The 13,575-nt window shown below is 37.4% G+C and overlaps 1 protein-coding gene and 1 long non-coding RNA gene across 4 annotated transcripts in view; one reads left to right on the forward strand and one right to left on the reverse strand.

Moving 5' to 3' along the window:
* Positions 1 to 8,806, reverse strand: part of LOC308671398 (zinc metalloproteinase-disintegrin-like protein H4 subunit A) — a gene marked incomplete at its 5' end in the record, with an annotated part of 130,741 nt that extends 121,935 nt beyond the window's left edge. For 2 of the 3 annotated variants that reach the window (XM_081333551.1, XM_081333554.1), the window contains 6 exons: positions 1,966 to 2,161; positions 3,908 to 3,984; positions 4,797 to 4,875; positions 5,092 to 5,162; positions 6,060 to 6,166; positions 8,644 to 8,806. In XM_081333551.1, the coding sequence (XP_081189677.1) occupies positions 1,966 to 2,161; positions 3,908 to 3,984; positions 4,797 to 4,875; positions 5,092 to 5,162; positions 6,060 to 6,166; positions 8,644 to 8,806 (693 nt within the window). The remainder of the gene's footprint in view (positions 1 to 1,965; positions 2,162 to 3,907; positions 3,985 to 4,796; positions 4,876 to 5,091; positions 5,163 to 6,059; positions 6,167 to 8,643) is intronic. The other variant, XM_081333553.1, reaches the window with a different exon arrangement.
* LOC308671405 overlaps positions 1 to 13,575 on the forward strand; it is a 35,172-nt gene that overhangs the window by 13,335 nt on the left and 8,262 nt on the right. The gene's annotated exons all lie outside the window — the stretch shown is intronic.

Raw genomic sequence — 13,575 nt, forward strand, 5'->3', positions numbered from 1 at the left:
GAAGCGGCAGGTGAGCACCTGCATCTCCACTTGCATGACCAGTGAACAAGCATGAGTGGGTGTGCTCCGTTTACATGAGTGGGTGTGTGTGCCCACTGCTCTCATGAATAGAGCTGGGTACACACACGACCCCACTGTTCACGTGGAACCATCCCCTCTCCCTCACCTGTCCTCAAAGCTGGAAAGGTTTGGGAACTCTGACTTAGAGCATGTGCTGACAAAGTTTTGAAGAAAAAAGTACATTATTCAATGGATTGTCAAGATAAAGCTATATATGAATACCTAATTCTGAACAGAATTTAATAGGAATAAGAACAGGCACATGAGAAAATTGCTCTCTTTGACTTGTTTTTCACCCTGTCAAAATGATGCTTCAATAACTTTCTCACCTTTCTTTCCCCTTCTCAAACAAAGGATCCCAACCAATCACATGAGAAACACGGTAATGTGGTCATGCTATGGAACCAATTAGACCTGGCCTCCAATCATTTCTCACTATGCATCAAAGACAAGGTAAGGGGAGGCACTCATACATTTTGACCCACTGAACTCACTCTTAATGGCCAAAGAATTGTGCCTTTTGAGTGATGTAATTTTAAAGTGATTACTGAAATATTGCTTAAGACTTATCAGGCACAAGGAACAAGAAAACATGGTTAAATGCTCAGAGCAGTTTCTTTCTTGCTGTTCTCAGACAGACGGGAATCTTGCCAGACTAAAGCACACTCTGTGTAACCATGAGATACACCCTGTGAAGTTGTTAGGGAGGATCCCTTCCAGGCTTCTTTCTGCAATCCAAGGACTTATTTCTGATCTGTCTCTTATTTCGCTGGGAAAGAGACCCTCTCTCCTGCATTCCACTGTTGGATTCCAGCACTAGAGTACCCAGATTGCTCATGAAGTACACTTTTGCTAAGACCTGAATGTGTGAGTGTGCATTACTTGCTTTTTTCCCTAGGAAAGTGTACTCATGTTTTTTCAGCATACAGAATTACAAGGCCAAATTGCTAAATCTAGAATGCAATTTCTCTCCTTGCTCTCTGACAGCAACTTTCTTAACTCTGCTGCACAAGACCCAGTCTGAATAAAGTGATCATGATCTGACATTGAGACAAGAACATTCAAGATAGAGGACCAATTAAGGATCAGTTAAATGTAATGTATATAACCACAAATTGCTGAGGATAAAGAATCTTGAATTGCCAGAAACAATGAAGCCAAAAGACAAACCAGACTTCACTTGGCATCTTCACTTGTGTTTTGGTATTCCATTATAACAACAGCTGTTGTTCCATGTCAATTTTAATATTTTAATAAAATCAGTTGAGATTTTTCAGCCAGTTTCAACCTTTGCCACCAAAAAGATGGAATGAACTGTCACTTTGGATGCAATATTTTGTTTTCTAATTTTTGTGCCTCCAGTAAAAGAGGAAAATATTGAGAGCATAAGGGTCAATTGTGACCAGGTTCAAATTGTCACTTTTCACCCAGTCATTGACAATACAACTTGATGATTCAAATCAAATTGGAAAATGGGGTCACAGTTATGTAATGGCCTTATCAGACATCTCAAAACCATTAAATGTTTCAAACCAGTTTCTCCCCCATCCCAATTCCTCTCTGCATGCAAAAAAGAGGCATCCACATTGATAATTTAATTGCTTTTCAAAATTGACTTGGAAAGTGGAGATGATTTAGAAACTCATTTAGATCCATTTTGATTCAAATCTCCAAACTAAGTTTGTATGATCAAAGAAATGCTATAAGCCTGGAAGATGTATTTTCTGTTCCTCAAGTTTCCATTGATTCTTTTATGCCATGGCTACAATAAAAATATAGAAATGGGGCTCCTCCCTTTTGAATTCTATCTATCACCCCTCCCCAAAAGAATTTCTCCCTTACTTTATATTTTCTAAACAAGTAAATGAATATCTGGTCTCAAACCATGTTTACTATGAGACTTACTTCAGAAGTAGCAACTAACTGAGAGACCTTTTTGATGGGCTCATCTGATTCCCAATTAGTCTCAGTTACCCCACAAATTTTGGGGGCCTCATCCTCTTTTTCTACATTTTCATATTTGTAGACTGCATGGGCTTCACTGTCGGGAATCTTCAAGGGTTCAATTAAGTACGTCTCCCCTCGAAGCGTGAAATATCCTCTGTGAAACAATGTGGAAAAGGGTGGTCAAAGATGGAGAAGCAAGAGAAAAGAATATTGTTAGTTCAGAGATAACTGCACTTATGATGTTACCTAGTTGAGCAATGAAACTCAGCTCTGAGACCCATTTTCAACTAACCTCATGTTTTTGAATCCCTTTTTAACACTCACTGAATGTTTTATTTTCTTTCCTTAGCACTCAAATCGCTTTCTCATATTTCTCAGAGATACAGCTATGATCAGAAAGATATGAGAGATTGCACACACTCAATGCAACCACAAAATATGTGTACACTATTGTTTGGACATATTTTGGCATGGAACCCAATATTGTATATTTTCTAGGATGTTAAAAAAAATAAAGTTTCTAGTTATACAAATACAACCCTAAAGCCATTTGAAACATTCTGTTTTTGTGTAAAACGTTATTTCATAAGGGTGAAATACTTTATATTATCATATATATTACTGATAAAACTCAAGAATCACAACTAATTATGATAAAAAAGGAAAAATATAACTGTTGTAAAATATCTAAAAAGAATTAGAGAGAATACTGCAATTTACTTTACAAAGTATAGAACAGTACTTGGCTGTGGTCAAGGAAATAAAATCAGATTAGTCTGATATCAATTTAAGATAAGAGTAAGGATAACCAGGATATTTAATAAATAATGGAAATAAGAATTCTTAGCAAGCATCTTCATAGAGAAGTCAATGCAGAATAACAGGAGTAACAACCAAGAATAAGAATGCACACTAACAAGGAGCTGGAGGATGAATGGTTGCAGAAAATGGGTATATTCAGGCTAGTGACAAGAAGAAGTAGAGATGACTTGATAATCTTTCAATATTTAAGGGGCTATCATAAAAAATGTGGGACAACCTATTCTCCAAATGACCTGATGGCAGGAGAAGAAGCAATGGATGGAAAGTAATCAAGGAGAGAACCAACTCAGAACTAAGGAGGAATTTTCTCACAATTGGAACAATTAACCAGTGGAAAAGTTTATATTCAGATGTTGTTGGTGTTCCATCACTACTGCTTTTTAAGAAGAGATTGACAGCCATTTGTCTAGAATGATATAGGTCTCCTACTTGAGCAGGAGGTTGGACTAGAAGACCTCCAAGTCCCTTCCAATGCTATTATTCTGTCATTCTGTTTTTCCTTTATTATTCTGTTGTTATTCTGCTCTGTTCCATCTTTTCATTTAGTCCTCCACTGCATGGACACAGTGGTTCAAAGGGGATCTTTCAGTGTCTTCCTTCAGTAACAGATGTTGAGAGGATGTTGATTCTGACTATTGATAGGGACCTTCTGAATTTTGGGATCTTTATGTGGCCAAGATATCTAGTTGGCTGGAGAGAGTGTGCAGAGTGGCTCAAGAAAAAGTTTCTGGGTAGAACTGAAATGTCTGCTTGCCTCTTCCTGTACACTTTCTAGCAAGGTATGCAATCTGAAACCTACTTATCTTCTCTACCTGTAACATCACCTCCTATATGGAAAGGAGACCAGGGCTTGGAAGCTCATTGAGACTGATCTCATTAAGCACCCCAGTGTCTCTACTGGCTGGCAGCAGCTCTTCTTGGTATTCAACCAAAGTCTGTCTTAATCCTGAAGAAGTCTTGGATCACACCCAACTAATTTGCATGAAAAACTGAGGATGTCCTTCATTTTAACTGTGAGAACTCCAAGAGCAGTATATTATTCTTAATAAAATAAATAAAAGATTAGAGACTATCTTACTTCAAACCATTGCATGCACTGATGCTTGCAGTTGAGTCAGCCTCATTCTGGATGCGTCCATGATAATAGCAGTGATCCTGCAGGGAGGCAAGAGGACTACAATGGTTAAAACATGTTTGTAGTGTGATTTGATGAGCAGAAGTACAGTTCCTATGTATTCCAGAACATCAATGAAATATTAAGACAACATTTTTTCAGAAAATTTTGATTCAGGGGGACAGAAGACCTGCTTAATATTGATTGTTGCAAAATGAACATAGAATAAATGCATAAATCAAGTCACACTGCAGGGGACTCCCACTGATGGCACAAAGGAGCAATTTGTGTGACCTTTGAAGATGCTAAGCCAGAAATAGACACAGAATGCACTTTTAGATCAATTTGGGGGCATGGAGCCAATATGAAGCATGTTAATGCTGTAATTTTTTTGCATCTGGTAGGGCCACTTTCTGTACCATTTTAATATGAAAGATATTAAGTGGATTTCTGTACAGGAGCAAAGTGAATTGTTCTCACTTTTGGTATTACAAATAAAAGAGTTTGCATGTATCCCTGTAGTCTGGTTTAAAAATGAAAATATAGATCTTACATACCTGATGTTCTCATAATAAATCTATTTGTGAAACTCACTTCCCAAAATGTTGGCTTTTAACCAGTAGGAAAGAACTGGATGATTGAAATACAGCCATGGTAATTCAATGAGTAAAACAAACTGGGTTTAACAATCCATACATCCTTTTAAGCACATATCAATATAAGATACTTCATACATATACAGCCCTTCTTGTTTGAGTAGCCTGGTCTCATTCTTCTATATTTGTAAAATTGTGCAGAAACATTTGTTTCAATTTACTTCCTAAAAGTAAGACTCTTAAAAGTGAGACCCTACCTCAACCGGAGGGTTTGTTGTAATTTCTCTGCCATCTGGGGAATAATGAGTCTCGCTGTAATCTTTTGAAAAAAGTCCTCTGGAAAGAATGCAAAGAAGAGGATATCTATGTCAGGAATTATGTAGGACAGAGATAATTTTATAATAAGTTTACAACCACCGTATAATGGCATTTTAAGTATCTTGTTTGGTATAAAAAGAATGGAGCAGGTATTATTTCTCTTAGATTGTGTCCAGGAATATACCTTTTCCACATTGTCCTAATAAAGTTAAGAGAATTTCTGAGTTAACATACTTATTTTTTTCCAGGTGAAGGACCACTGGCTCTCCATTCAATTCAAATTCATATTGCATAGCGTCTTCATACTGAAAAGCAAAGAGTTTAAGTTTTACTTCTTAACATTTACGTAGGCAAATAAAATGTGTAATTTCTTAATACACTACATCTGTATTAATTTAAATCTAATGAATACTTTGCGATAATCAAATTATTTATTAGATTATTATTATTAGAGTATTTCATCTGGTGCATTGAACTGTAAGATCTTAATTTAACTTTCCTGCATAAGTTCAAGATCTCATTCTCTGTTTGAAAATCTTGGTGAATGAGGTTGATCTGGGACAGAGAGACTAACTCAAAAGTCGTCCCGTGGTAGACATGAATCTGGTATTTAGAACTAATCTTGAGCTGTAACCACTATACTACCATATCTAGAAATATCTTTTATATTTCTATGTGATGCATGTAGACATGCAGAGTTTCAATTAAGTACTTTACTGTATTCTGCCTATAATACTGGAATCTCCCGAGACTGCTTTCCTTCTCTTCAGAACAGATAGAAAAACCTAAATGGAATTTCCTGGGGGGGGTGGGGTGGAGAGGATGTCTGTGCTGGATCTGTTGCAGCTATGAAATGACTCAAGGCTAATTCTCTTCTTGATCCCTCCTCACTGTACGGCTGGGTGTCTCCCAACACTTTATTAGTTATATTAATCTATTAATATTAGGAAATTCTGTTTGTAAGTTGCCAGGAGTCTCCTCAATTTTGTGTGAATTGGGAGGCAGTATAAATTTGTTAAATAAATAAATAAATAAATAAATAAATAAATAAATAAATAAATAAATAAATAAATAAATAAATATTTCAAACAGGAACATAGATTGCAATGCAAAATCCAAATAACCATTAGATGGCAGGAAAGGAATATCAAATGTTTTGTGGGCCGACAAGAAATAATTTGTTGATGAAACAAAGATCTTACCTTTTTCTCAGGCTGCTTAACTGCTCCTTTGGGCAATCCAGTGACTGCTTGTGGATTCACTACTTCATAATCATTAACATTCCCAGATTTCAGGGTTTTAGAGCTTCCTTCGTAAGGAAAATGAAAAGAAGGTTTGGTTTACTTTGGGATGTTATTCTATCAATTTCATATCCACAACACAATTTGTTATTCAGTTATCAGTGAAGAACGTATTTTTTTTCAGCGGGACACAGCACAGAAATCCAGATTGGGAATGCAATTTGATGAATGATGTCTGGGAGCTGGAAGTCTAACTGGAGACATTTCTTTGTGCGGGTGCAAAAGAAACATTTCAGAGCTTGAATAATCAGAAAAATAAATAGTTTGTGCACTGAGTGATAAGATGAGAACCTGTAAATCACAATAATCTGATTCATACAATTCAGTAAACCATACTGCATTATGGTTTAGCATATCCATTAGTCAAAAACCTAGGCAAACTTAGATTTCTATGCAAATGCAGCTTATTTGGAATTCCTTTCAGTTGAAATGCTACTTCACTGCCATCGTAATACTTTTGCTGACTTTCTTTTCTTTCACTTTCAAAAGAATCTATGGAGAGTCCACAGCATCATAATTATCACTGAAGCACCTAATAACATGTCCATAATTCAATGATTTCAGAATTAGACCAATAGCTGAAAAATTTAGAGTTGGTCCCCATATGGACATTGCATGGTCACCTGATATTTGTTCCTTAAATTATATTGTAAATGTGGCAGTCTGACAACTGCAGGTACGCTTGGATGTACAATCACAACTGAGACCAAGATTTGTTAGCAGATTAATGGAAAGGACAGGGTAAGTTGTGCTTATAATTGCAAGTGGAAACAAAACAATAAATTCAAATATCAATAACCACAGGGTACAGGAAAGAAACTGCTAGCCAAACACCTAAAGAATTGAGACAGAGACAGACAGAGGGAGAGAGAAAGGGAGGGAGGGAGAGACAGAGACACTGGTGTTTGTGTGTGTGTGTGTGTGTGTGTCTGTGTGTCTGTGTGTCTGTGTGTTTGTGTGTGTGTGTGTGTGAGGGAGGGAGGGAGGGAGAAACAAACATTTGACCCTGGAAATGTGTCTTCTCAGACTGATGGGTAGCCCCAGACAGAAGAATACATCTTTCTCATACCTATTTAAGTACCTACCCATTTGTACCTGATGCTCCCAGAATCATGGGAGGGGTTCAACTCCACCTACTAGCAAGCAAGCTTACTATTCCTCTCTTGCTTAAAGCACAGAATAAGCAGCAATTTCCCTTCTATCTCTCTTTCTTCTTTCCTACATTGTTCTCCATAAATTACTCCTGTTAAGGGCATCCCCATCTTTCCTTGCTATTTAAACAAACAAACAAACAAACAAACAAACAAACAAACAAACAAACAGGGCTACTGCAGTGAGCCTCTAACCCTTAATTGTGTTTGGCAACTTATGAATCTATTGAGTATCCTTCTTTGTAATGATATGTGGGAATGACTTGGGAGACAGGAAGAATAGCCATAGACTGGTTAACTGGCATGTAAAATGTATCTTAGCTCACAGAAGGAAGGAGAACTTGGGAAGAATTTCAGAAGGGACTGTCCTAGTTTTTTGCAGAGTAAAAGGGAAGGAGGAAAGAAAAAAATTAGGATAATTCAGAATCTTACACTGAGAAAAGTTAATGTCATATTATCTTGAGCACAGTTTGAAGATTCTCTGTAACAACAATAGCACTAGCATTTATTTGGTTAAATATTAGGTAAAGGTAAAGGTAAAGGTAAAGGTTCCCCCGCTAGTCATTTCCAACTCTAGGGGCTGGTGCTCATCTCCGTTTCAAAGCCGAAGAGCCAGTGCTTGTCTGAGGACATCTCCATGGTCATGTGGCCGGCATGACTAGACGCCAAAGGCGCACAGAACGCTGTTACCTTCCCACTGTAGTGGTCCCTATTTTTCTACTTGCATTTTTACGTGCTTTCGAACTGCTAGTTTGGCAGAAGCTGGGACGAGTAACAGGCGCTCACTCTGTTACGCGGCACTTGGGATTCGACCCGCCAAACTGCCGACCATCTGATCGATGAGCTCACCATCCTTACCCTCTGAGCCACCATGTCCCTGGCTAAATATTATGCATGTTTAATTTCAGGATGCCTAATTGACCTATTGAAAGAAAGTTAAAACCGAAAACAATTTTTTTTCTTTTGCTTTCTGAAATTTTCCTGCAACAAACTCTGTCTCTCTGTCCTCTTCAGTTTTTAAAACTCACATCATTGGAAAACATTCCCTCCAACATGAACGTGTTTTTCATCTGAAAATCTCTAGGACTTTTCTTTCTTAGGATCTGCTCGTGGCTTGACAAAATTTAAGCAAATTCCAAGAAACCATTTATGTAACTTTAGAACAAATGTGATCCTTGAGAGCATTCTTTTGCTTAATCTGTAGAAACTGAAGTGGAGCAAAGTTTGGTTAATTGTCAAAAATAAAACCCAAACCAACAACATAGCAATCTGTTGTGTGCAATAGTCTTTTAGCAGTAAGATTCTGAACAAGGGAACCAAAGAGAACATCTTACCTTGATATGGAAAAACTGCTAAGCATATAGTTACCAAGAGAACTTGGATCATTTTGGAGGCTGAATTTGGCTTGAAGACAGGAAACCTCTTCCTGCTTTCCAGCCAACCTGAGTTCTTCTCCCTTTGACTATGAGAAGCAAGGAATGAGTCCTTCAGTTTCATTCATGACCTTATATGAGAAGGTGTTTGCTAAAAGATTTGTATAAATTCTGAGTTGTAACAATACTACTGGAGGGCAGTTTTCCAGGTGGCTTAGCGCATGTCACTCCAAAAATGACAGCTGGGAGGGTTCGTTCAAGGCATCCCCAAAGCAAAAGCCCAAAGGAGGTGATTAATTGGTCACAGCAGAGCAATCCCTGGCTTACATGTTAATGCAACTAAATTTGGGGCCTCTTGTGCATGGGGTCTTAAATGCCAAGAGTTGGTTTTTGCAGTATTTTGTGAGTAAGAGGCACTTTTGGAGCAATCTAGCATCCTTTCAATATTGCTAGCATTGACTGAATCCATGTCAGTGCATTTACCTGAGGAATCCCTGATTTCACTACAGGGGAAAAAAACTTCTCTGTGCCATAATAGATTCTCAACAGGCCCTCCATTTTCTGCAACAGGGGATTTACATGTTGATGCAAACGTCAGCTGCAATGATATCCATCCACAGTGAGGACAATTAATCAGTGGAATGGCTTGCTTTATGAAGTTGTGGGTGCTCCAACATGGGAAGTTTTTCAAAAGAAATTGGACAACCCTTTGCCTGGAATGGTACAGGATCTCCTGTTTTAGCGGGGGGATAGACTAGAAGATCTCCATGATCCCTGTTATCCTGTAAAGGCCATTTGAAGGGGAACTTTGAGATGAATCACAGAGCAGAGAGAATCATTTCAATTGCCTTAAGAAGACCCACTTTTTCTTTATAATCTCTCTTTTTGTCTCCAACTGAGATAGAAATCTATAAAGGCAGAATAAAGACTATCCACCCTCCTGTTAAAGGCAAAGCAGAAATCTTTGGTGAACGAAAAAGAAAAGAGGAAAATCTACTTTTGATTAGTCTGTTTGGCAATTTTGTGGGAAAGAAAGTTCACAGTAGAAACAGCAGCTTCATTCCAAGAGGACAAAGGCAAAACACCATCTCTTCATTTAGAAAAAAGGAGGTATGAGAGCCTTTGAAGCTCTCTTTGGGTGGCCACCTTGGTTTTTTTCCCCCAAACGTCTGCACTTACCATCACCATCACTCTCTTGAAATAACTCCAGACTAATTAAAATTGCAATGCCTGCTAGCGTAAGAGCTATAAAAGTAGCAGCAAACCACATCTTATGCTGAATTTAACCTTTCTGTTCAAGGGCAGGATAAATGATAAACCATTATTGCAATGTATGCATGCTTCTGCAAATGTATACCTGCTTTTTAATGCTTTTCTTATCTCAGTTTGATGCTGAGTCTGATCTAAAATTTCTAAATTCTTCTCTAATAATATAAAAAAGGAGGAAAAGCTTTTCTTTTCAATCATCTTAAAAATGAGTTACCCAATGAGCTTACTTGAAGTGAGAACATGGTTCTATTTTAAAGTGATCAAATAATGAAGAGATTAAAAAATACAAAATTCCAGGATTGAGGTCATTCCTCCTACCTGCGACTCATGTGAACAACCTCACTCTCCTCCATTAATTTGTCTCTCTGTAGCTCTATATTTTAGTTCTGAAGTAGAAATAATCACACGTATGTTGGTAGCCAAGGAAAAGTCTAGATTATCACATATTTCTCCCCTTTGATAATTATTGGATCAATCTTTTTTTCTCTCCTTGACAATAGCCAAATATTGTCTTATAATTTGTACAGAATGCCATGTTTACTCTAATCCTTTTTAGATAGTTTAGAACAATTATATTTTTCCTTTTTATCTTTTTTTTCTTTTGATTTTTGTATTGTATTTTTTAAAATCCCATTTATATCCCGCCCTTCTCCGAAGACTCAGGGCGGCTTACAATCTAAGAAGCACAAATCAATGTGCTTAGCAATAGCCTTCATTCTATGTATATGCCTGCTTATTAGGGCTTTCCCCCCCCCCAAGCGGCATTTTTACAAAGTCAGCTTATTGCCCCCAACAATCTTGCTGGTCCCTTATTCTCTACTGTCATAATCTAGGAGTTATTAGGAACTAAATCAAATTATATTACCTTGGTCAAAGAGAAGAATCATAAAGAGAAAACTCATCAATGTAATCTAAGAAAATTGCTGCATAAGAGCTATATTCAAGAATCTCTTTTATTCTCTTACATTAATCTTCCTCATTTCCTCCATGTAGCTCAAGTGACATAACTTCTCATTTTATCCTCACAGCACCAATCTTAGGAATTAGTCTGGGCTAAGAAAAATAATTGTCCAAAGTCTTCCAGTCAGATGCATGTTAAATGGAGGGCTAAACATGGCTATTCCAAGTCCAATCCAATATCTTAATTTGTATCACACTGGTCCTTGGAATAGATGCCAAAGTAAAATAAATGTTAAAATTCATTGGAAAGTCTAGGATAGACCTCAGTAGATTTGCAGATAATTCAAATCATACTTGGATTATTCTTCCTTTTTGTAAGTTATCCTTTAAAAAAAATGTTAGGGAACCTCAGAGAAGTATTTTCTCCAGGAAGTTAATATCCATTTCACCCCACTTATCAGGTGATAGAAAAACAGAAAATATTTGTGTGGGCACAGACTTTGCAGGCTGAAAGTCCTCCTGAATCACAACGTCAATGGAATAGGAAAGACAAGAAAGTTTCCTTTGTCATTCATGAGCTGTCAGTAAGATGTTTTCATCTGGATAAGAGGATGATGTTTACTGTAAACGAGAAGACGTGGCTCCTTGGCAAGCCACAATATTCCATAACTGGCAGCAGCCATTTCAAATACACTTATAGCATTGTTGCACTGGGATTAAAGTCTTATTTTTCTTGGAAAGTAGGCAATAAAGAAATAAGGGCCAGATTTAAATCTTTGGAACCATGATCTGTCCATAGAGACCTCTGAGTATCAGAACTACCCCATGTGTGGTACCCATAATATAATTACAGAGTTATTGTCAGTTGCAGATAACCAAGAGCAATCATAGAACATGGAACAATGGGATTGGAAGAGACCTTGGAGGTCTTCTCTTCCAAGCTCTGCCCAGGGCAGGAGACCCTATACCAGGAGTAGGCAACCTCGGCTGCTTTATGACTCATGGACTTCAACTCCCATAATTCCTGAGTCAGCATAGCTGACTCAGGAATTCTGGGACTTGAAGTCCATAAGTCATAAAAGAGCCAAGGTTGCCTACCCCTGCCCTATACCATTAGGGACAAATGGCTGTCCAATCTCTTCTCAAAAACCCCATCTAAGGATAAAAAAGTATTTCACTATTTGAGAAAACTTTATGCTGATATAATCTGTCTTCACGAAACACATATTAAAAACAAGACCAGAAATATTTCACAAATAAAAAGACATGGGGAGGAATTTATATCTGCTTGGCTGAAAAAGATTAATAGTGTGTGTGTGTGTGTGTCTGTGTGTGTCTGTATATATTAAATGTCTGCTAAGTATTCAGATTACCTTGCTAGGCCCCAAACCTGGGACAAATCTTATTTCCTGTTTGAGCCCAACCCAGGGCCATCCACAGGCAGTGGTCACAATATTGACAGCTCATATTTGTGTAAATTTTTTTGAATTGCTGACAAAGAATTAAAGAATTATTTGAATTATCAGTCTCCCTTTAATTCTTTGTCAGCAATTCAAAAAAATTTACACACACACACACACACAGAGACACACAGACACAGACACACAGACACACACACAGACACACAAGTGACATCACTTCTCATTTTATCTTCACACCACAAATCTTGGGAATTAGTCTGGGCTAAGAATAATAATTGTCCAAAGTCATTCATGGTAACTGGAGACCTAAACATGGCTATCCTGAGTCCAATTCAACATCTTAATTTATATCACACTGGACCTTGAAAAAGATACCCAAGTAAACTAAATGTTAAAATTCTTTGGAAAGTCTAGGATAGACCACCATAGATTTGCAGATGATTCAAAGCATGCTTGGATCATTCTTCCTTTTTGCAACTTAACCTTTTAAAAAAAAGTCAGGCAGTGAACCTCAGAGAAGTATTTTCTCCAGGAAGTTAATATCCGTTTCACCCCATTCATCAGTTGATAGAGACTTCTTTACAAGCCAAGAAAAACTAAAAATATATTTCTGGGCACAGACTTTGCAGGCTGAAAGTCCTCCTGAATCACAACGTCAATGGAATAGGAAAGACAAGAAAGTTTCCTTTGTCATTCATGGGCTGTCAGTAAGATGTTTTCATCTGGATAAGAGGATGATGTTTACTGTAAACGAGAAGACGCGGCTCCTTGGCAAGCCACAATATTCCATAACTGGCAGCAGCCATTTCAAATACACTTATAGCATTGTTGCACTGGGATTAAAGTCTTATTTTTCTTGGAAAGTAGGCAATAAAGAAAGAAGGGCCAGATTTAAGGGCCAGACCTGTCCCTGGAGACCTCTGATAATCAGCATTTGCCACATTTTGTAGCTCCCACAATATATTTACAGACCTATTGTCAGTTGTAGGAAACCAAGAGCAGTCATAGAACATGGAACAATGGGATTGGAAGAGACCTTGGAGGTCTTCTCTCCCAAGCTCTGCCCAGCGCAGGAGACCCTATACCGTTAGAGACAAATGGATGTCCAATCTCTTCTTGAAAACCCCATCTAAGCCTAAAACAGTATTTCACTATTTGAGAAAACTTTATGCTGATATAATCTGTCTTCAAGAAACACATATTAAAAACAAGACCAGAAATATTTTATATATATATAATAGAAATATTAATAAATTAAATTATATATATATATATATATATATATATATATATATATATATAT

The sequence above is a fragment of the Vipera berus genome, assembly GCF_964194415.1.
Source record: "Vipera berus genome assembly, chromosome: 8".
NCBI lineage: Eukaryota > Metazoa > Chordata > Lepidosauria > Squamata > Viperidae > Vipera > Vipera berus.